Source organism: Lindgomyces ingoldianus, assembly GCF_010093535.1.
Source record: "Lindgomyces ingoldianus strain ATCC 200398 unplaced genomic scaffold BDR25scaffold_20, whole genome shotgun sequence".
In the NCBI taxonomy this organism is placed as follows: domain Eukaryota; kingdom Fungi; phylum Ascomycota; class Dothideomycetes; order Pleosporales; family Lindgomycetaceae; genus Lindgomyces; species Lindgomyces ingoldianus.
Window position 1 is genome coordinate 1,177,838 of NW_022985181.1, and position 24,838 is coordinate 1,202,675.

The 24,838-nt window shown below is 31.7% G+C and overlaps 2 protein-coding genes across 2 annotated transcripts; one reads left to right on the top strand and one right to left on the bottom strand.

Annotated features, from left to right (window-relative positions):
- Positions 1–98: 98 nt before the first annotated feature.
- On the bottom strand, positions 99–2,938 carry BDR25DRAFT_394310 (uncharacterized protein; the record flags this gene model as incomplete). Its single annotated transcript, XM_033698296.1, has 6 exons — positions 2,728–2,938; positions 2,000–2,676; positions 1,912–1,944; positions 293–1,839; positions 153–237; positions 99–115 (listed from the first exon to the last, which is right to left on the bottom strand). The coding sequence occupies exons 2-6, from the start codon at positions 2,622–2,624 to the stop codon at positions 99–101; spliced, it is 2,307 nt and encodes a 768-aa protein (XP_033546548.1). The 5' UTR covers positions 2,625–2,676; positions 2,728–2,938.
- Positions 2,739–4,246, top strand: BDR25DRAFT_356449 (uncharacterized protein; the record flags this gene model as incomplete). The annotated part of the gene is made up of 9 exons (XM_033695636.1): positions 2,739–2,826; positions 2,882–2,943; positions 3,007–3,022; positions 3,061–3,112; positions 3,141–3,163; positions 3,198–3,269; positions 3,319–3,364; positions 3,509–3,554; positions 4,178–4,246. The coding sequence occupies 9 exons, from the start codon at positions 2,739–2,741 to the stop codon at positions 4,244–4,246; spliced, it is 474 nt and encodes a 157-aa protein (XP_033546549.1).
- Between the last annotated feature and the right edge of the window lie 20,592 nt (positions 4,247–24,838).

Sequence of the window (24,838 nt, forward strand, 5' to 3'; positions counted from 1 at the left end):
ATGGCCTTCGAGCGTCTGGAGGCAGGGGCTCCATTTCTTTTGCATAGCTGGCTTTATTGTGACCCAGCCCGGCTCTTCTCTCTTAAAAAGACCTCTTATTAGACTTTGAGTAGGACTAAACATAAGTGCAGACATATACACCTGAAGAGGACTGTTCTCTATTGCCCCCTTGTGATACATAGTGAATCGGCGTGCGTCTTGAACGAGTTCGATTAACCCTGATGCATCTGATTGTCGCTATATTATCTTAGCATAAGCCCTTTTTAGATATTATTGTTAACCTAATATTTACCTGAACTATTGACTGAAGTTTTGTTATTGAAACAATTCCAGTCGGCATACTCTTGCAGAGGCTAAGAGCCTCGAGCCAATACAGGTACTTTCCCTGAAGAAAGCTGTCGACAGCGCCTCCATCCTGCAGGTCAACTCTTTGATTTCCAGAACAGTTGACATTCCAGGCTTGGAGGTGATCAATCCAGTAGATACACGAGTAGCGTGACGCTGCTAATGGGTCTGGATCCCGCTGTTCAATGCTCCTAGCAGGATATCCAAACGCACTTAAGCTGTACATATCCCGGTGTAGCTTCTCTGACATAACTTTAAGCGATCTTGAGTAGATTGTGTAGTGCGCCTCTTCTATTCCAGATGGGAAGATTTTCTCAAATGCATCTGTAAATAGAAAGTCCCTTGCGGATTGATGTACGAAATAGATAGTGTCATCTCGAATAGTGAGGAGAGATCCACACTGGCCAATAATATCTCGTAACGACTTAAGATGATCCCGGATATCGTCAAGCATCTCAACAAGAGATGTCAATTCTTTTAGTGTGATTGGCCGGTATACAGTCGCTATTAAAGCTAGTATTTGGTTGCAGAGACTAGCATCGTCTGATTTATATATCTGCTCTGTCATTCGCTTGTAAAGAGAATCCAATCCAGGTGGAAATTCTTTCAACCTTTTAATGACGTTCCATCGTGAAATCTCTTCAAGGTTTTGACAGACTAAAGCTACCCAGAGGAAGGTGTTGTGCGCATGCAAAGATAGATATTCTAATACAGCGTCTCGAGTTTTGTCGTCGTACATCTTCGTTGTTGCTAGCCGAAGCACTCTGTGTTGGATGAATGCGCTAACTGCTGTAGAAACAGACTCTGCATTTAGTTCTAGGCAGAGTCTTACCTTTTGCCCAGCCATCTTTAGATACTCCTCGATGTCAGGCCGATTGCGACTAGAGACAATCCACTTAACTCGAGAAGATATAGAGGATGTCTGGACTATAAAGTGCAACAGTTTTGGTAAATCCGCTATACATTCATCCAGCGCATCAATAATTAAGTAGGCGTTTAAGCTTCGGTCCTGCAGGATGTTTGTAAATATCTCAGTTAAGGCAACCCAGGCATTTTTATCCTCAAAGAGGGCCTTGCCAGCATGCTCGTACTTCTTCAGTATATGCGAGCAAAGCGATGGCTGCTGGTCAATGAGCATATACAGCAGACCTCGGAGCACAGCAGTGGGGGTGTTGCTTCGCAAGTCTATGGCCTCGATGAAGAAGTAGGACAGGATATGTGTCTCAGCCATTGGCTTCTCCAGTTCGTTGATGATTCCACATAGTAACATTGTCTTGCCCTTACCAGGATCGCCCTTGATCCATAGCAATTGGCTCTGCGGATCGTTATGCCACTGTTGGAACTCGAGGTTTTCTAGGATCCAGCGGTACGAGTCCTCTATTAGCCCTTCCTTGGTTTCCTCAATGCGCTTCTTGTCAAGGCGGGGATCTGTCTCCCGCAGATCCTTCAGTAAGTTCCCGACCTGGAGGTTGGTTTGATGACTTTGATTATCTACTCAGGAAAAGAATTAGTTAGGCAAGGAACTATCAAACTCTGCTCTTACTTAAGAATTATGCTTGGACATACTGGAAATGTGGGAAGTTGGATTGATTGGGGGGCCTAGTTTACACCCGTCAAATCTAGACGTCTCTCATATCACACTAATTCTTCCTACCAATAGTTGCCCCGCCACTGATTACATATATATCTCCCGATCCTTTATGGAAGCTCGCGGTCCCTTGGTCAGCGATACACACGCTATCACCACTGCCGCTATGTGTTAGGTGCACACTTCTAGCTTCGTCCGGGAGAGAGGTAGGCATTTTCTCCATTTCATTGATCGCCTCTTCAAGCTCCTTCATTTGAGCATTGGTAACGGCTCCCGTAAGCCTCTCGCATGCAAGCACTTGGATGTCCAACAATATCCCTTCCATCAAACACTCCACTTTAGCCCCTTTCCCTAGTGTACCTAGGGCCTTCTTATATCGGTCGTACCACTTGTCGTCATCCTTTCGAATAACCCTCTGGAAAAGTTTCTGGAGATCCTGAGCCTTCTTATTGCATGACTGTAGAAGGGGTCTCAGTGAGTCCTGTGCAGACATGTCGAGTGTCTGTACCCTCTCTTTGGAGATTTGGAGGATATCGTTGACTAGCGGTAGTCGTGCAGCCACCTGGCGAAATGCATCTGGCTGGCCTTTCGCATCTTTGGTGGCATCATATACCGTTTTAGTTGCCTCGGTGATCGAGATGACGCCTGAAATCAGACTAATAACAGCCCCAGCCTCGATGAAGCCGGTCATGATAGGTAGTTGACGACGATCTTAGTGAGCGTATGTTAGGCGGTTGAATGTGCTAGAACTATAAGTATTTGACAACACAGCGAAGTATAGCCTTTAGACTTACAAAACCGGACGATGCTGCCCGGTGAGATCGAGATGCGCAAAGAGCGTTTGCCAAGGAGCGAGGCTCAGAGAACTCAATACTTTGGTATAAACATAAGGGGTAATGGCAGACAACTGAACGAGTTATATTTTATTCTCTCGGCCTAATGAATGAGAACGCAGCGCATTTTCCGCACGTTTATTATTCCTTCGCGGCGCGCTCAGCAATGAGGAGATGGTGGGGTTTGCGTGGAATAACAAAGCCTAGGCCCTGGATCTATGAGGGCTAGAACACACCTAGCAAAGCATAGGCATGGGTTGCGCTTCGTCTAACGCCCCCAAAACAACAGCTTAGAAGGCGTCAGCGAATCCTTTTCTGTTTTTGCTTTTTGCGGTCGTGAATATCTGTCGGCGAGCTGCATGATGCGATTTTAGTCTCACCGGACTCGCACGACCACGTCAACAACACAAGCATAGGCAGCAGGTAGGCAGCTGAGAAAGACGGAAATATTCAGCGCAGTACTATCATTTTTCATTTAAATGTCTTCGCGTTAAGGGCGGAAAGTTGAGCAGATCAGCTTTGGAGCGCTTTAGGCATGATGCAGAAGGTGAGATAGCTTAGGCCTTGCGGATAGCATGCTACGGCGGACTGTTAGCTGGTGAAGGAAAAAACTAATCGCTAATTTAAAAATTCTTTACCCTGCACCTAATTATAGCCTTTAGCTACTTATAACTTTATAATTATTTTATACACGTTTATACATGTTAATTTTATAATGCCTAGTAAGTGTGTCAGATTGAAGCACTGTTTCTGGGCTTCCTGAGATGAATGATGGGTTTGGATATGATGTATGGGATGATGATTGATTGTAACGTACCTAACGGGTTGGCCGGCCACACGGGTTGGCCGGCCACTTTTGCCAAGCCCCCACCACACTCTACGTATCTACATAATGCCTTAACAACAACACTAGATTAAATCTTCTAAAGAACGTTAGATACAGCTTACTCTTTAGGCTCTTAAATAAGACTTAAAACTCTCCTTACAACGCGCTGCAACTATCTATAATGTCTCTCACACAACACTAAGCGATTAACGCGCTAGAAAGCCTTTAGAAGCAGAATGCTGGCCTAAATTAAGGAATCTAACTAAGCTTAAGAAGAAGGTAGTTGTTAAGTACATACTTAAGCTTATTACGCGCGGATTTCCCCCTAGGCTTGCAGCTGTAGCTGATATAGCCAATTCCTTGCGCGCAGAGCGTAATCTAGGCCAGGTTAGCTTAAACTGGCCTAGTATGTGGGTTAAGCACTGCCCTAAGTTTACAATAAAGTTTAATCGCAAGTACAATTACAAGAGAGCGCTCTGCAAGGATCTAGAGGTTATCTAGGGCTAGTTTTGCCTAGTAGCTAATGTAACAACCGGCTATCCGGGTGTTTCCTAGGCTGTCGTAGACTGGCCTAGACTGCACTAGGCAGTCCTGGACAACTCCCAAACCGTGCCGTCAACCCCGCACTTCCCAGACAATGCCTACCTCGCCTAAAAAGCCAGGCATCCTAGACAGGTAATACTTTAAACTAGACCTACAGCATACTAGATCTGTCGCTACCAGCGCTGCTGTGCCTAGCTCTCTAGAGAAGTATATAGCCAGTTGTAGAAGCCCTCTTTAGATAGCAGAGGATCGCCTTAGGAATTAGGCGGGTACTAATTGTACTTCTATGTCACAGTTACGCTCTTATTAGTTAATACACCTCTTGATTGCAAAGTATATACCCTGTTTTTTACAGCTAACATAAAAGCTAAGTATAGTATCTAGGATAAAGACACGTATAACTTTAACAAGTTAGGCTTTATAATAAGCTAGATATTAACTAGAGCAGTTGTTACAGCTTTAGAGAGATAAGGATAGCTAAAGGCAATATAGTAAGGTAATAGGGAGTAGACAACAGTTATCTAGGGCATTAACGCAACAGGGTGGGCTATTCTACCTTTTATTATCTTTAAGGGCTGCTATCACCTCTCTGCCTAGTACAAGAAGGAGAATCTACTTTAGAACTAGGTTATTGCAGTCTCTAAAAACAGCTAGACAATAAATAAGCTTAGGCTGTAGTAGTTAAAGCACTTTAATAAGCATACAAAGAGAAGGGTTATAAGAGCTACAACTTGCTTAATTTCTAGCAGTACTATAAAGAGAATAAGATTATTACTATCTATATGCTTCTGCACTTATTGCACCTTTTACAGCCTTTTAATGTAGGTTGTTTTACCCTTCTAAAGAAGGTGTATAGGCGCTAAGCTAAAGATCTTATGTGTAACTAGATTACTTATATTATAAAACTTAAGTTTCTACTATGCTTTATACGCGCCTATAATGCAGTAATTACTTTTAGTAATATCTAAGAAGGGTTTTAAAGCGCTAGTTTAGTTCTATTTAACCTAGAACAGGTTAAAATAGCCCTTAATGTCTAGTTACATACTTTATTACTACTACTGCCTATTAATAACAAGCTTTAGTAGTTGTAAACCTTAAGCAATACCTTTAAATTTAGGTTGTAATTAATGCTTGTAAAGGTAAGAATTTAGAGGCATGTAGATAGCTTACTAACGTCTATAGTAAAGGCCTTTAAGAAGGTCTTAAAGAGGGCAGCAATTATTGCACATAAGCTAGTGTTAGCGCAAAAGAAGATTACAGAGCTTTAAGCAGTAAATAAGGCTGCTACGTAACATAAATTGCATAAAAGGAAGCAGATTTAGGCAGAAAAGACCTTAATAGTTAAGGATAGAGCTTGTCTAACTACTCTAAAGGAGTTTAAAGCGCGTAGTAATAGGAAGAAGCTAAAGACGCAGGTGCGCGCTAAAGGAGGTAAGCTAAGTTAAAGGCAATGCAGGCAGTGTAATTAGACTAGGCATAACTTGCGTACGTGTAAGAAAGTAGCAGAAGTAGACTCTAAATAATATCTTATGTTGTATTACTCTATACAGGGCTAAAGTGGGCTGTTTTGCGCCAGAATAGGGTGGTTTTAGTGGGGGCTTGGCAAAAGTGGCCGGCCAACCTGTTAGGTACGTTATATAAAGCCTTAATTTTTTAATTTTTTTTTATAAATAAAATTAGATCTTTTATAGAAAACTTAAACTTTTAAATTTACTTTTTTTATAGATAATTATTAATATATTGTTGCGTTTGCTAAAAGGTCAACCTCCTAGCTAGCACAGCAGAAGGATATATGTAGACGGATAGCTGTACGCAACACACCCCCTAGCTTAAACTGTGGAACAAGAGAGGTAAAATATAGTAAAACAACCTTAACACACCCTCTCTAGCCTAAGCAACAGAACTTAGAGACAGATCTAGTAAGGTAGCCTCTATAATAGACGCACTGCCTAAATGCTCTTTGCTAAGCGTAGGAATTAAACACGCAGTGCTCTAGGATAATGCAATCCTATTAGTAGAGCAGAGGTGTACAAATTTTTTAAGCGCTAACTATCTACACTACGCTGCAAACTAGGCTTATAACTGTTGCGTTTGCTAAAAGGTTAACCTTCTAGCTAGCACAGCAGAAGGATATATGTAGACAGATAGCTGTACGCGACATATATTTATAAAAATGCTATAACTTTTACTCTAATAAGTTATATAGTAGTTAGTAAAAAGGCTTTATTTTTTTTCTCTAGCTTAATAGCTAGATTCTGTAGGCTATGTAGTAGTACTTCTAACATTTTATTAGACTTAACTATGTTTATATATTTTTTATACTCTAGTTTTAACTTAAGCTTTATAAGTCTTAAAGAATTTTTAGTGTTATTAGACAGCACACTGTAGACATAGACATCTGTATTAGGACTTTATATAGTTTACTTAAACTCTACTGCGTCTTCTAAGGCTACCTTAGTATACTTTAGCATACTATAGTTTTTTACACTTTAAATAACATATGTTGTATATAAAAGTTTAGCTTTAGATTAAACTAATTAATTTAAAGTAAACTTAAATATATTAATGTTAAATAGGCTCTAACAGCTAGCTGCTTATAGTATAAGCACTTAAGTAGCAAGAGTAAGAGTGGTGTACAGTGTGCACAGCGTACAAGGTAGGTAAGGTAAGGGCAACATGTTTCTAGTTCTATTGCTTTTATCTTTTCTCTGTATAGAGAAAAAAAGGGATATCTAGATATTTACGCATAAAGGTTTACGCATAAGCATTATATAACATAGATATGTGATCCTGCTTATGCGCAATTGCTTATATCTAGGCTATAACACTGCTGCTGTGTACAGACACTAGCAACTTTTCTTTTTGTCTAAAGAGTTGCCTTCTGTACGCGTTACCTCCTTTTTGTCTATATAGGTCTATCTAATTACATTCTGCCTTTACTTTACCTTTATTTATTAAGACTTGCCTTAGTAATGCTGTGCGTTAAGATAGGCTAGTTGCGCTATGTAAATAGCTCTTCTTTTCTTTATCCTTTACTTTTTAAGCCTTACTGTATAATCCCCTAGCTCTTTTTTTTTTTTATACAGTGCTAGCAGTGACAGATTCTTATAATAAGAAAGATAAGTGTGTATAATATAAAAAATAAAAATAAAACAAAAGAAAATAGGCCTTATACAAAGGTGTTATTAGTCTAGTTAGTCTAAGGCATCTTTGCGCACAAGATCTAGCTAGTCCACAGATGCTTCTATCTAGACAGAAAGGCAGTTAGTTAAGACTACTAATTAAAGAGCCTAGTTTAGTGTTTTCTTTATACATACATCTACTAAGTTATCTTTACTATTAATTTACTTAATCTTAGCAATTTCCCTTTTTTTATATAATTTATAGAGTAACATAATGTTAATTATAAGTTACTTTTTACTAGTAGTGCTTAGCTTAATAAAGTAATTATATAAAGACTTTAAATTTATGCAGATTACTACTAAGATTAGTAGTAGTTTAAGTGTTTATATAATTTACTATAAAGTTATACTAAAAGTAATTACATTATTAAACCTTTTAACTATTTTATATAGTTTACTTGTTAAATAGACTCTCTGCTAGCTAGCACTTAGTGTCAGCAAATGCGTACAAGACAGAGAGGTTTGCACAGTGTAAACATTACACAGGGGTGTTAGGTAACTAGTGTTAATTACTTCTTATTTTTCCTCTATACAGAGGAAAAGAGGGATATCTAGATGTTTGCGCACAGAGGTTCGCGCACAAGCATTATGTGACATAGATACGTGATCCTGCTTGTGCGTGATCGCTTGTATCTAGGCCGCGACACTGCTGCTGCGTACAGACACTAGTAACTTTTCTTTTTATCTAAAAAGTTGCCTTCTGTACGCGTTACCTCCTTTCTGTCTGTGTAGGTCTATCTAATTATGTTCTGCCTTTACTCTACCTTATTTATTAGGACTTACCTTAGTAATGCTGTGCGTTAGAATAGGCTAGTTATACTATATAAATAGCTTTTTTCTTCTTTATCCTTTGCTTTTTAAGCCTTGCTGTATAATCCTCTAGCTTTCTTCTTTTTTTATACAGTGCTAACAGTAACAGATCTTTATAATAAAAAAGATAAGTGCGTATAATATAAAAAAAAAAAAAAATAAAAAAAAAATAAGCCTTATATAAAGGCGTTGTTAGTCTAGTTAGTCTAAAGCATCTTTACGCACAGGATCTAGCTAGTCTATAAATGCTTCTATCTAGACAGAGAGGTAGTTAGTTAGAACTAATAATTAAAAAGCTTAGTTTAGTATTTTCTTTATACATACATTTACTAGGTTATCTTTACTATTAATTTACTTTATTTTAGTAATTTTTTTTTTATATAATTTATAAAGTAACATAATGTTAATTATAAGTTACTTTTTACTAGTAGTGCTTAGCTTAATAAGGTAATTATATAAAAACTTTAAATTTATGTAGATTACTACTAGAATTAGTAGCAGTTTAAGTGTTTATATAATTTACTATAAAGTTATACTAAAAGTAATTACATTATTAAACCTTCTAACTATTCTATATAGTTTGCTAGTAAGAACACTCCTAGTTACTTTTTTACACTTAGTAGAATTCTAGTGTATAATGTTACCTAGTATTTTAAAGTAGTTACTTTACTTTATATAGTCTTTATTACTTAATATAATTAAGAATTCTAGCTATAAGCTAAGGTTTTTATTATTAGTAAATAATTTATTTATAAAAATAAACAGCTTTACATAATTAAGCTATAATAGTAAGAAGGTAAGACTGCACTTACTATTATTTATTTGCTATTAGATTTATGTGTTAAGTGTGTTAATATTATTATATAAAAAGTCTATAGTTTATGTAGTAATAAAGAGGTTAAATGCTGCCTTTAGTTAACATATAAATATAATGTATACTTTTTTTACATATTACTTAACATATTATTATGCAGCATCTTTATTTTCTAAGTTAATTATATAAAAGTAGCTTACTTATTTTTTTTAAGTAAGAACTACTGTGTTATGTGTAAGTTTAATTCTTCTACTATTAAACTTAATAAGTTGCTTTTTTACTAAAATAGTTTTACTTTTTACATAGAACTTTACTTTCTATAGTTTTTTTTTTCTCTTTACATAAAATTTTTTATTATAATGCTTAAAGTATTATTTATTTATAAGCTAGTAATACTAAAAGTATGCTCTCTTTTATTAGTAATTAAGAGGTAAGGGTTATATAAAAAGATGTGCATGCGCAGCTTTTCTTTATAGTAGTTATAGTATGTCTTAAACTAATACAGTTCTAATTTAGCAGCTCTATATAAGGGTTGTACAACCTAGAGTATTGTATTTAGTAGAAAGCTCTAGCGCATCTCTTTTAGTAGCTTTATGTATAGTGTGCGCATAAGCTTATCTATTAATTAGATGTATACTTATGTAATATTACATAGTTTAAAATGCATTCTATACATAGCTCTTAGGCTTACCTTTATAGCTAAAAGTAGTCTCTAGCTTATCCTCTAGATAGTTAGTAACTAAGTAAGAATTTCTTCTTTTTTTTTATCTAAGTAGCTAGTAAATACTAGGCAGGATTTCTTATATAGTTAGGTTGTTTTACCTTTTACTTTTTATATAAAGCAAAGGTTAAAAATCTAACTTTTATGCCTTATTAAGTTATACACTATAACCTTAAAAGTGCTGTTAGTAATTAAAGTGTTTATCTCTATGCAGTCTAATTCTTTAAATAGTTTTTTAGGTGTAGTAATTACACTATTTATATAAAGCTTAATAAATAAAGCTTAATTATTTTTCTTTTTTTAAGTTAGAAATACCTAGTCTAGACTTTATGCAGGTTTTCTTTGCCTTTTACTTCTCCTAGTATCTATATCTTCCCTTTGCACTAGTGCAGCATTGCTATTCTAAGGGGCTTAGTTTATAGTAGGCTCTAGTTCTACCTCTGCAACATTTTTATAAGGCTGTCTTTTTTTCCTCTTCTTTAGAAGATCTTTTTATATAGAGATTAGTTTATCTAAGTTATTTGTTGTAGGTAGGTTATCTTTTTTTTTTTCTTTATAGTACAGTTTAACCTGCGTATATTAGAGCTTTAGTAGGCTATTTTTTCTCTTAATAATAACATCTCTCTTTTTAATGCTCTTAATCTTATATAGGCTAGTCTAGCCTTTCTTCTCTCTCTATGCTATAATTTCTAAGCTAAAAGAAAAGTTAAGAACTTTATATGTTATAAGGCTATTATAAGTGTTAATTACATAATTAATGTTTACTTTTACATAGTCTTTTTAAAGTATCTTTATTACCTTTTATACAGCGCTTGCTTATGTAATAATGTCTAGTAATAGTAAAAAGTCTAGGTTAATTCTTAGGTATGCCCTAAAGACTAGCAGCGTGGGTACTAGACTGTGTGGGCTAGCTGTGTTGTTTAAAGCCTTAACTGCTATCTATAAAATAGCCTTATTATCTGTACAGTTACCTAGCTTAGTCTTTAGGATGTTAAACGCTTGTTAGAAAGGTGTGTACACACACTTAACTTTTCTAACTACCTAATGTGCTTCTATAGGCATCTGCCTACATGTAGCTCTTATAATCTTTACATAAGCTTAAAAATCCTCTAAAGTAAAGTTTATACTAGGGTTATATATAATGTAGTCTAAGAGTTTTTAATAGGTGTTAATCTAGCATTTGCATAGTGCATTCTAGGTATCTTATGTAGACATAGATTTTAGAAATGTAGCAGCCTAAAATAATATGTCTACATTAATAACATATAAAACATCTTTATTATTAATTTATATAACATTAATAATAACTTTATAGTTAAAGTAGGTGTTATTTTTAATTATAAACTTAAATCTTTATAAGGCCTAGTTATATAATTAGCAAAGGTGGCAGAATTTCTTAATCTCTTCTAGCACTGCAGCATTAACGTTGTGGCTAGCGCTAGTTAGCATCTTCTAAAGTCTCTCTATGCAGGGGTGTCTAAATTAGTAGTAAAAGCAGTAAAGTTCTAATTTAGTAAAGAAAGACATAAATTCTTCTTTACTAACATTAAAAAAAAAGTGTCTTTATTTTTATATAATAGGTATAGTAGTTTTGTCTTTATGTATAATAACATTTAGAATGTTATTAAAGTATGCACCTATTTAGTCTATGTCTGCTAAAGACAGTAGGAACAGTGTTAGAGTGTCTAGAATGTAATATATTATGTTACTAACTAAGTTAGTAATTTATATAGTACTAATTAATTCTATTAATCTTTGTCTTTTAAAGCTAATACTTTTTTTTTTTAGTATCTAGTTTACTTTTATATAAGAGAATTTTTATAGGTATGCTTTAAGTTATAACTTTCTTATAGTAGAGATTCTTACTGCGCTAGTATCCTATAGTTTACCTTAGTATACTGTATAGTATTAATTTTTAAGGATAAACTATTCTGCGTATTCTTTAGGTTCTAGGCTGTAAATGTCTTTTACAGTTACGCAGTAAAGAAATGTAGCATTAGTAAAGTAGTTAATAATCTTCTTACTTTTTTTTTTATCTAGGTTGTTGTTATTATGTAACTTTTTTTTCTCCTACTTTAGTTTACCTTTAAACTCTTAAATGTACACATTTACCTCCTTACATATTAGTGTCTTGTTATAGAATTTTTTATATAAAAAGATATATTAGCATTTTGCATAGGATTAATTTATATAAGGATAATTTATTAACTAACATTTTTTTTTATAACAGACAAAGCATTACTTTAATTATATAAAGAACTATAGTTTAAATAATCCTTTATATTCTCTTAGGCTTTTTTTATGTTGTTAATAGCTATGTGTACGTAGTAAGCTATATTACTTATTAGTGTAGTACACATTCTAAGATTTATTTATAAATGTATTATTCTATTAATTAATTATAACTTAAAGTGCTAAATAAAGGTTACTATATAGTGCTTTACATGTAAGCTTAATTAAGAACATTACTTATTTAAGTTTAAGTTGCCCTTAGCATGCTTATATAATAGTAGTGTAAAGCAGTATTTTACCTTAGAATTATAAACTAAGAGCTTTTTATATAAAAGTAAGTTTATTAATTATAGCTTTAAAAGCTTTATATAGGGTTTTTATAAAGTTCTTTTACTTACTTTATGTAAAGCTTATTATTATCTAATCTGTCTAATACTAGTTATAGTTTATATTAGTATTAAAGTAATTACTAAGCTGCTTATATAGTAACTTTTATAATTATCTTAAACTAATATTATAAAGGTAGAACATGTGTGCGCGCCCTTTAAAAATATTAAAAAAAATGCTTACATATAATGCCTTAGAGATAGTAAGGCATTAGCAGAGCTTAATAAATACTATAGCCTTATTAGCTAGAATATTATATAGTTACTTTATGTAGTTATTTTTCTTTTTTTATACTTTTTAAAATTATACAACCTTCTTAGGCGTAAGGTTCTCTACTATAATATCTTATGTAGGTAGAAGTTAGTATAGATTGTATAGTAATTAAATTATATGCAGTAGGTACAAGCTTTAGGGAATCTTATGCAGAGCTGTAGCTATAGAAATATGTAGCTGCCTAGTTGTGCTTTTATACAGTAAGCTATTACAAAGTAGTTATACTAATTACAGAGAAAGTATTAGGTCTGTAGGTAATTTATACAGAGATATCCTCTATTATGTTAAGACTAGCAATAGTAGTAATAGTTTTATATAATGCTTTAGTAGAACAGTAAATATGTGTTCTTCTTTTATAAGTTTATATAGTGTAGTAGCTTTTATTATGTTCTTCTTAAAGCTAATACTCTTATTTTATAGAGTAGTAATTAGTTCTTATAGGAATAGTTAGCTAAGATCTTTAAAGTGTATAAGCTTTTACTTTATAAAGTTATTCTAAAAGTTTTTAAGTGTACATATGTCTGTTATGCTTAACACATAGAGTTCTATAATTAAGTTAGCTGCGTATAAATTAAGCTTTTTTTTAAGTGTGTTATTTAATAGTTTAATCTTATTTACTTAATTTTTAATGTTTGTCTACTCTGCTAGGGTCTTTACTAAAATGCCTATAAAAGGTATGTATTAGTTATATGTTAATATGTTATGCTAGCTAGTTATAGATAAAGCTAGCGTTACTTATTACTTTATAGTAGTTAGTTATGCGTTGTTGCGCGCTGTCTTACTTCTTATTATACACTACCTTTAAACAGCCTTGTGTAAAAAGATAAAACAGACCTTTTAGTGTTAAACAAGCACTACTATTTATATAATACCTTTAAATAGTATTATACAGACAGGTTTCTTGCTTTTGCTTAGGTAACTAAATAAAGATTTATAGCTACTTATACATAAATTAAACTTTATCTTTACTCTTACTAATTTATAGTTAAAGTAGTAAAGAAAAGAATTTTTTTTATACACAAACTTTTAAACAGAAAGGTATAAAAAAAGCTTCCTTTTTTACAGTATTTAAACTACTAATTAGTGTTAAATAGACTCTCTGCTAGCTAGCACTTAGTGTTAGCAAATGCGTATAAGATAGAGAGGTTTGCACAGTGTAAACATTGCACAGGGGTGTTAGGTAACTAGTGTTAATTGCTTCTTGTTTTTCCTCTGTACAGAGGAAAAGGGGGATATCTAGATGTTCGCGCACAGAGGTTCGCGCACGAGCATCATGTGACATAGATACGTGATCCTGCTTGTGCGTGATCGCTCGTATCCAGGCCGCGACGCTGCTGCTGCGTACGGACATTACTAGTAAGAACACTTCTAGTTACTCTTTTACACTTAGTAGAATTCTAGTGTATAATGTTACCTAGTATTTTAAAGTAGTTACTTTACTTTGTATAGTCTTTATTACTTAATATAATTAAGAATCCTAGCTATAAGCTAAGGTCCCTGTTATTAGTAAATAATTTATTTATAAAGATAAACAGCTTTGCATAATTAAGCTATAATAGTAGGAAAGTAAGACTACGCTTACTATTGTCTATCTGCTATTAAATTTATGCGTTAAGTGTGTTAATATTATTATATAAAGAGTTTATAGTTTATGTAGTAATAAACAGGTTAAATGCTGCCTCTAGTTAATATATAGATGCAATATATGCCTCTTTTACATATTACTTAACATATTATTATGCAGCATTCTTGTTCTCTAAGTTAATTATATAAAGGTAGCTTACTTATCTCTTCTAAGTAAGAACTACTATATTATGTGTAAGTTTAATCCTTTTACTATTAAACTTAATAAGCTGCTTTTTTACTAGAATAGTTTTACCTTTTATATAGAACTTTACTTTTTATAGTTTTTTTTTTTTTTTTTTACATAAAATCCTTTATTATAATGCTTAAAGTGTTATCTATCTATAAACTAGTAATACTAAAAGTGTGCTCTTTTTTATTAGTAATTAAGAAGTAGAGGTTGTATAAAGAGATGTGCATGCACAGCTTTTTTTTATAGTAGTTATAGTATGTCTTAAACTAATACAGTCCTAATTTAGCAGCTTTATACAAGGGTTATACAACCTAGAGTATTATATTTAGTAGAAAGCTCTAGCGCATCTCTTTTAGTAGCTTTATGTACAGCTTGCGCATAAGCTTATCTATTAATTAGATGTATGCTTATGTAATATTATGCAGTTTAAAATGCATTTTATACATAGCTCTTAGGCTTGCTTTTATAGCTAAAAGTAGTCTCTAGCTTATCCTCTAGATAGTTAGTAACTAAGTAAGGATTTTTTTCTTTTCTTTATCTAAGTAGCTAGTAAATACTAAGCAGGATTTCTTATATAGTTAAGTTATTTTGCCTTTTACTTTTTATATAAAGTAAAAGTTAAAAATTTAACCTTTATGCCTTATTAAGTTATATGCTATAACCTTAAAAGTGCTGTTAGTAATTAAGGTGTCTATCTCTATATAGTCTAATTTTTTAAATAGTTTTTTAAGTGTAGTAATTACACTATCTATATAAAGCTTAATAGACAAGGCCTAATTATTTTTTTTCTTCTAGGTTAGAAATACCTAGTCTAGACTTTATACAGGTTTTCTTTACCTTTTACTTTTTTTAGTATTTATATCTTCCCTTTGCACTAGTGCAGCATTACTATTCTAAAGGGCTTAGTTTATAGTAAGCTTTAGTTCTGCCTTTATAACACTTTTATAAAGCTGTCTTTTTTTTCTCTTTTTTAAAAGATTTTTTTATATAAAGATTAGTTTATCTAGGTTGTCTGTTATAGGTAAGTTATCTTTCTCTTTTTCTTTATAGTACAGTTTAACCTATGTACATTAAAGCTTTAGTAGGCTATTTTTTTTAATAATAATGTCTCTTCCTTTAATGCTCTTAATTTTATATAGGCTAGTCTAGCCTTTCTTCTCTCTCTATGCTATAATCTCTAAGCTAAAAGGGAGGTTAAGAACTTTATATATTATAGGGCTATTATAAGTGTTAATTATATAATTAATGTTTACTTTTACATAGTCCTTTTAAAGTATCTTTATTACCTTTTATATAGCGCTTGCTTATGTAATAATGTCTAGTAATAGTAAAAAGTTTAGGTTAATTCTTAAGTATGCCCTAAAGACTAGCAGCGTAGGTACTAGACTGTGTAGGCTAGCTGTGTTATTTAGAGCCTTAACTGCTATCTATAAAATAGCCTTATTATCTGTACAGTTACCTAGCTTAGTCTTTAAGATGTTAAATACTTATTAAAGAGGTGTATGTGCGCGCTTAACTTTTCTAACTACCTAATATGCTTTTATAGGCATCTGCCTACATATAGCTCTTATAATCTTTACATAAGCTTAAAAATCCTTTAAAGCAAAGTTTGTACTAGGGTTATGTATAATATAGTTTAAAGGTCTTTAATAAGTGTTAATCTAGCATTTGCATAGTGCATTCTAGGTATCTTGTGTAGACATAGATTTTAGGAATATAGCAGCCTAAAATAATGTGTTTATATTAATAATATGTAGAATATCTTTATTATTAATTTATACAACATTAATAATAACTTTATAGTTAAAGTAAGTGTTATTTTTAATTATAAACTTAAATTTTTATAAAGCCTAGTTATACAGTTAGCAGAAGTAGCAAAACTTCTTAATCTTTTCTAGCACTGCAGCATTAACATTATAGCTAGCGCTAGTTAGCATCTTCTAGAGTTTCTTTATACAGAGGTGTCTAAATTAGCAGTAAAGGCAGTAAAGTTCTAATTTAGTAAAGAAAGACATAAATTCTTCCTTACTAACATTAAAAAAAAAGTGTCCTTATTTTTATATAATAAGTATAGTAGTTTTGTCTTTATATATAATAACATTAAAATGTTATTAAAGTATGCTCTAAGTTAGTTAGCATCTGCTAGTAATAGTAGAAATAGTGTTAAAGTCTTTAAAATGTAGTATATAACTAGACTAATTAAGTTCTAGATTTATATAGTACTAATTAATCTTTTTAGTGTCTAGCTTTTAAAGCTAATATTTATTTAGCTAGGTGTTTAATTAATTTCTATACATAAGTTCTTTTATATATACGCCTTAAGTTAGAACTTACTAATAGTAAAGATCTTTACTACACTTATATTCTATAGTTTACTTTAGTATACTATATAGTATTAGTTATTAAGGATAAACTACTTAGCATATTTCTTAGGTTTAATGCTGTAGATGTCCTCTTCTATTACATAGTATAGATAGGCAGTAGAGGTAAAGTAGTTAATAGCTTTCTTAGCATCTTTACTTTTCTATTTTATTTTCTTTACATTATGCAAATTATTTTTTTCTTTAGAGTAACCTTTAAAGTCTTAGATATATAAGGTAATAGCTTTATATAATAAGGTTTTATTATAAAAATCTTTATATAAAGCAACATACTAGTTCTTTGCTTATGTACAGTTATTATAAGGGTAGTTTAATAACTAATATTCTTTCTTATAGTAGATAAAGCACTTCTTTGTCTGCGTACAGTTGTCTCTAGATTATAGCCTAAACTTAGATAAAAATCTTCTACATTATTTTTTTCTATGTAAAGAGAAGCTTTCTTTTTATTATGTAGACTTTTATTATGCAGAGTTATATTAGCAGTCTATGTAGTATGCATTAGGCAGTTCCTAGAGGTATTAGTTAACTCTTTAGTCTATAGTAACTTAAAGTAATGCTTATAGGTTACTAAATAAGGCTTTATATAAAAGCTTAATAGTAAACATAGTATGTTCTAGTTCTAGTTATCCTTAATAGGCTTATATAACAGCAGTGTGTAGTAGAACATCTTTTTAAAATTCTATTTTTAGTGCCCTTTATGCAAGTGTAAGCTTGTTAATTATTATTTTAAAAACTTTATATAAACTTTTATTAAAGTTTTTTTATTAGCATTATGTAAAGGTTATTATTGTCTAGTCTGTCTAGTACTAGCTATAGTTTACATTAGTGTTAAAGTAACTGCTTAAGGTGTTATATAAATGCTTCTAGTTATGTCTAGGGCCTATGTTATGCATATAGTACATATTTACCTAACCTTTTAAGATATCTAGAAAGATGTCTGTATACTAAGTTTCCTAAATATCTAGCTATTAATATAGATTAATAAAAATCTTTATTTTGTTTATAAAAATATTATATAGTTAACTTATGTAGTTATTATTCTTCTTTTATGCTTTTTAAAATTATATAATTTTATTTACTAGAAGTTTTTCTTTAGTAGTTTCTCTCTAAGGTGGAAGTTTGTACAGGTTGTAATGTAGTATAGATTGTGCAGGTGGTATTAGTGGTGCATACACTACTGCAGGCGGTGGTGTGTACAATTAAGAGTGTGGAGCAGGCGTTAGGTAGGGTGGCATGTATTATTTATATAGTAATTAGTGTAGTGCTAGCTAAGGTGTAAAAGTAGGTAGTGCTAGTACATTTAGTGTTAATAGCAGCATTATGTTTAGTCTGCTTCTGTGTAAAGCTTTATATAGTAATAAAGGTTATATATAAAGCCTTTCTAGTGTAATTACTTTTTTTTGTGCTATATTATACAGCTTCTAGGCTTAGGTACCTTTAGTGCCTAGCTATAGTGTAATTTCTTTGTCCTTTAGCACTTATATAAGCTTTTTTTTAAATGTGTAGCTAAGTGCTAAGAAGTCTTATAGTGTCTATCTTTTAAAATTTTTTATATACGCACTTAGAAAAGTAGCGCTCTTTTAAGTTATTATACATAAATTAGTAATTATGTAACTTATGTATAATTAAGTTTATAAGCTTATTAAAGCCTTTAACATGTTAATCTTATTATTCTAGTACTCTAGGCTAGTCTTGTTCTGTAGTGTTACTTCTAATATTCTTATATTCTTTATAAGTTGTTTATATAATAGAAATTATTTTTTATTTTTTTTATTATTACATAGAGTTGTTAGTTACTAATAAAATTTTATTATAATAGTATAGTTAATTGCTTTTTTAGTAGATTGCGTAGGTACTGCTGTTATCTAGCTGCTAAGTTGTGCAGCTTTAATAGCTTTAGTGTGCGCCTTACACTATCTCCTTCTTACTTTGTACAGTAGCAGAGCTTGCTGTGCAATGTAAAGAATTAATGTGCTATTATCTAGCTGCTAGGTTGTACAGCTTTAGTAGCTTTAGTGTGCGTCTTACACTATCTTCTTCTTACTCTGTATAGTAGCAGAGCTTGCTGTATAATGTAAAGAATTAATCTGCTATTCTAAAGGATAGGTAACTAAACAAAGTACCTTATAAAGCGTAGGTGCTCTGTTGTTACTTTTTTTAAGAGATAAGTAATAAAACAAAGTACTTTATAAAGCATAGGTACTTTATTATTACTTTTACTAATTTATAGTTAATTAAATTAACTACTAATTAGTGTTAAATAGGCTCTAATAGCTAGCTGCTTATAGTATAAGCACTTAAGTAGTAAAAGTAAGAGTAGTGTATAGTGTGCATAGTGTACAAGGTAGGTAAGGTAAGGGCAACATGTTTCTAGTTCTATTACTCTTGTCTTTTCTCTGTATAAAGGAAAAGGGGGATATCTAGATGTTTGTGCACAGAGGTTCGCGCACAAGCATTATGTGACATAGATACGTGATCCTGCTCGTGCGCGATCGCTCGTATCCAGGCCGCGACGCTGCTGCTGCGTACGGACAATTAAAGAGTTTTTTAGGTCTATTACTATAAATAGCACTTTATAAGTCTAACTCTTTTTTTTTAGAAGTCTAACATACTATAACAGTTTATAAATAAATGCATAAGCGGAGCTTGTTTTAAGTTACTTATTAAACTCTTTCTAGAGAAGAAGACTGCATTAGAAGAAGCCTATAGAAGAAGACTATAAGCAGAGCAGACAATAAAAGGTAGTCTGCAGACTAAAACTTATAAACTATATTCCTATAAATTCTACGCAAAGACCTATATACCTATAAATGCTATGCAAGAGAACACCTTTTAGTAGGTCTATCTACGCAAGTACTTATTAGCAAAGTTAAAGTACTAGCTAAAATCCTAAGCAATGCAAATAACAAGCTGCACATCTTAAGCCTAGATAGTGATGCGCTTGCTATAGATAGCAGCTAGCTAAGTGCCTATAAATTAATAAGTCTAATACCTTGTCTAATACTAATACATTAGCACTTACATTCTATTAAAGTTATAATAAAGGACTTAGCAGTTATTTGTAATGCATAAAGTGCTTACTTACTCTAGCAGAGAGGTTTATTATATTAACATGTACACGTGCTAGTAGTTACTCTTTAGTAGTAGTTAACTTAAAAAGGTTTAGTAAAAAGCTAGGATTAAAGTTATTTATGTCTTTTTAAAGTAGAATAAATTTCTTCTTATGTTTATGTTTAAGTAAATTAGTAGCACACTTCTTGCAAGTACTCTGTTAATTTAATCCTATGTTAAACTACCTTTAATTACAGGTAGTGCATGTATCTAACTTAATATTAAGTAGACCCTTATAAAAGTTGTTAATATAGCCCTTATTAACTTCTAGTATAGCCTAGTCTTTAAGAAATTTAACATTATTAAAATTTATAAGTACAAGCGTAGATAGAAAATTATACGCACAGCGCTTAGCGTTTAAAAAGATATCTATGTTAATGTCCTTATCTAAACTGTTACTAAGGTTGTTTTTATTTATACCTACTCTTTGCAACTAAGAGGGTGTAGACTAAAACTTTCTCTATGTTAATAGTAGCTTTTAGGTACATTATGTACTTAAACTAATTAAAGTAAATAGCATAAGTAGTATATTAAAAATGTTGCCTAATAGGCTAGGGATTTTATATTAGGGAAATTATTAAAGCGTCTGTTGTGTAGAAATGTTGCAAAGAAGAGAGCTTAATAGGCTAAAGTTTATAGGAGGTAATACATGTGCTAGTTTTTTATTTATAGTATAAACATTAACCTTACTCTTTAATTAGTAACACTTTTAATATAAAGTTTTTTACCTACTATTTCTTTTAAACATGTTATTTGCCTAGTCTAATAGCATAGAACAATAACAACATAGGGGTACTAGAGGAGACAACAGCAGGATATAGGGTTGTAGTCTGTTATTTATAATATATGTAATATTAGTAAGAGCGCGCCTCTTAGCTAGCAGTAGAGGTATAGGGCTGCCCTAGGTAGGGCGCTTCCTTACCTAGATTTGTGTATTGCAGGGCGCACATTAAACCTTCTATTAGAGGAACGTCCTATCTTTCTGTAGATCTATAGGGTGATAACAATTATTATAGAGTAGAAGAGGTTTATTAGCGTTAAATAGCAGAGGTACTATGTTATAAGTTGTAGCAGGAGGTATTAGACAGGTATTAGATAACACGCGCAGCAAGGTTTTAGTTTTTGCGCAGGAAATAATTATCTAAGGATCTGCTGTTTTTATGCTTACGTGAGCCTAAAAAGGCTAAAAGCAGTAATTCTTAGCTGCCAAGCCCTAACTAAAGAAAACCAAAGTCTACAGAAAGAAGCGGAGCAAGCTCCGCTAATAATCTTTATGTTTACAACTATAAAGCTGTAGATAGTAAAGTCTAATTTATTAAGTGCCTTTAAAAAGACACTTAGTAGAGGCTTAATCTTAAGATCCTGCTTTTTAGCTATTATAGTAGATAAGATGTTTAATTAAGCCTTTTTATCTACTATAGCCTAAAGGTCTTTTAATAACCTTATGCTTACTGTTGCTAATAATAAGGTTAACCTTTTTAAGTATAATAAGTTTTAAAAGTTTTTAAGCTTTTTTTTATTACTTTTTAGAGTAATATAGGCTAGAAAAAAGAAGCTTGGTTTTTTTAGCTTTACTTTTTTCCTTTTTGCTTATTTTTATTAGACTTATTTTTATCTTTATCCTTTATAAAATAATCTAGGGAAATATAACCTAGCTGCTTATAATTCTAGTAACTAACTTTTATTTTATTAAATTTTTACTTTTTTTAGCTTTTTTTTTTTAGCTTAAAAGCTGTTTTTATTTCTTTATTAGCTAAAAGTAAAGTAGAACGCTTTTATGTTCCTTTCTTTTTTAACTTTAGCTCTTTTCTCTTCTATAGGCAGCAGTAGGATATACTGCTCTACTTCTCTACTTAAGCTAGCGTCTTTTACTTACTTTATAAAATATATGTTAGATTACACTTAATCTTATTAAATAGTGTACTACTAAAGTCTGCTATTATCTTATTTAGGCTCTTTTTATTAACTTTAGTCTATAATAGCCTAAGGTAGGCTAGAAGTTTAGTTAGAGACTAATTAAGTTATTATTTATAGTTTCTTATAGTGTTATAAGCTACTTTTTTTTATTTTACTAAAGTACTTAATGTATTAAGCATTTTGTTTTTAAGATTTTATTATGTTAGTAACTATAATAAGTTAACAAGCTTTAAATAAGTGTAGTGTGTCTTTTATAGTAATTATAGTGTCTTATTAATGTATTATAAGCTAAAAAAATCTTCTGTAATTTTTAAGTAAAGTTTGATAGACTTTTTTAGTAATAGTCTTTATTATCCCTACACTACTAGTTGTAGTCTGCTCTGTTTTTTTTTATATTAGTACAGTAGTTTAAAACGCAGTAAGTTTACTTAGTCTTAAGTAAGTTTTAGTATAATAATATTTAATACCTTAGTTAGCAACTTATTAAGTGTGTTTATATTACTTACTTTAAATTAATAATAAAATTTTATTATCTTAGCTAGTTTTTACGCTTCCTGCTGCTCTTGCAGCTAGGCGTAGGCTTCTGCTAAAGCCTAATTTGCAGGGGTAGACTGTGCGTTGCTTAGTTCTACACTAGCTCTTTTAACCCCTTCTAGGCCCTAAACACCTTCTAGATAGCTTAATAAGCTTAATTTATAAAAATTTTATTATTTTTTTTACTTATCTTTTACTTTATTTCTTTTTATGTTAGTATTAATTTTAGTTAAGTATTACTAAAAGTAGTAGTCTTAGCTAGCTTTTTAAGTAGTCTTTAAGTGCTAGTTACATCTAATTCTTCTTTAGCGTTTTACTTTAACACTATTACATAGAAATGTTGCCCTTAAGCAGTATGCTAGCTTATAGAGTAATTTAAATGTAATAGAATAGTAAGTAGCATAGATAGCACTAAGAGCACGCTTTTAGAGAAAGATAGAACTGTATTATAAGAGAGATAAATTGCTGCTAAGCCTTGCTTGTTAGAATTTATGCTTATATACAAACCACAGGTTATATGACCTCTAAACAGGTCAGGTGAGGCCATACTAGCCCGTTCTAGTGTAAGGACGGGGCTCCGCACCACTCCGCCAATACAACTAAAAAGGTGCAAATAATCAACCAACGTTAATTATTGCGTACAGAATAGTATATATACCCGTCGTACGTAAGCACCATCTCGGCCTTACACGTAAGCGCCATCCCGGCCTTACATCTAGGACATCCGGCCTTATACTAACAGTACACTTCTGTTACAGTCTATACATAACCCTAGTATAAACTTTACTTTAGAGGATTTTTAAGCTTATATAAAGATTATAGAAGCTATCTATAGGCAGATGCCTATAGAAGCATATTAAGTAGTTAGAAAAGTTAAGCGCGCACACACACCTTTCTAATAAGTGTTTAACATTCTAAAGACTAAGCTAAGTAACTGTACAGATAATAAGGCTATCTTATAGATAGTAGTTAAGGCTCTAAACAACATAGCTAGCCTACACAGTCTAGTACCTACACTGCTAGTCTTTAGAGCATACTTAAGAATTAACTTAGACTTTTTACTATTACTAAACATTATTACATAAATAAGCGTAGTATAAAAAGTAATAAAAATACTTTAAAAAGACTATGTAAAAGTAAACATTAATTATATAATTAACACTTATAATAGCCTTATAACATATAAAGTTCTTAACTTTCTTCTTAGCTTAGAAATTATAGCATAGAGGAAAAAAAAAAGCTAGACTAGCCTATATAAAATTAAGAGTATTAAAAGAAAAGATGTTATTATTAAAAGAGAAAATAGCCTACTAAAGCTCTAATATACGCAGGTTAAACTGTACTATAAAAAAATAACCTACCTGTTAAATAGGCTCTAACAGCTAGCTGCTTATAGTATAAGCACTTAAGTAGCAAGAGTAAGAGTGGTGTACAGTGTGCACAGTGTACAAGGTAGGTAAGGTAAGGGCAACATGTTTCTAGTTCTATTACTCTTATTTTTCCTCTGTACAGAGAAAAAAGGGGATATTTAGATGTTTATGCATAGAGGTTTACATATAAGCATTATATAACATAGATATGTAGTCCTACTTATGCGTAATTACTTATATCTAGATTATAACACTACTGCTATGTACAGACACTAGCAACTTTTTTTTTTATCTAAAAAGTTACCTTCTGTATGTGTTACTTCTTTTTTATCTATGTAAGTCTATCTAATTACATTCTACCTTTACTTTACTTTATTTGTTAGGACTTGCCTTAGTAATGCTGTACATTAAGATAGGCTAGTTACACTATGTAAATAGCTTTATAAATAGTATAAAGTATTTTAAGCTATTATTATTTAGCCTTTATGTGCTTACTTTATAAGTAATTTAGTAGTGTATAAACTATTTTATGTAGAGTTTTATGCTAGAATAGTGTAGGATCTTTGCGTAGGCAGGTGCGTAGGAAGGTGTATATAATAAAGTCTTCTTTTCTTCTTTACTTTCTCTTCTTTATCCTTTACTTTTTAAGCCCTACTATATAATTTTCTAGCTCTTTTCTTTTTTTATACAGTGCTAATAGTAATAGATACTCCTGCCTGCACACACACACACACACACACACACAGAGAGAGAGAGAGAGATGTCTCTCTAGCCTTTCTCCTCTACCTCTAGCGCTGTTAGTGCGGGCGTCTTTAACATCCTTATGCAGTCTAGCAGCCTAGGGTGTATCTGTGTTACCCTTTTAACTAGTTTTACTACTAATTAGCAGTTTATTTAGCGTCTTAGTATAAACATACATATTCTTTAGCTCTTTTGCTTTCTCTTTGTATAAAATGCTAATTATAAATAAGCTAAGAAGTAGCATGTAGCAGCTTTACTATTTTATAATATTAATATTATCTTACCTACTAGCACTAATCTGCAGCTGTAGGCAGTAAAAGTTATATATTATAAGAGGTACTTCTATGCAGTCTTAGTCTAAAGTTGCAGTTAGGTTCTAGCAACTTTATATACTTATTATTATAGTAGCACTAC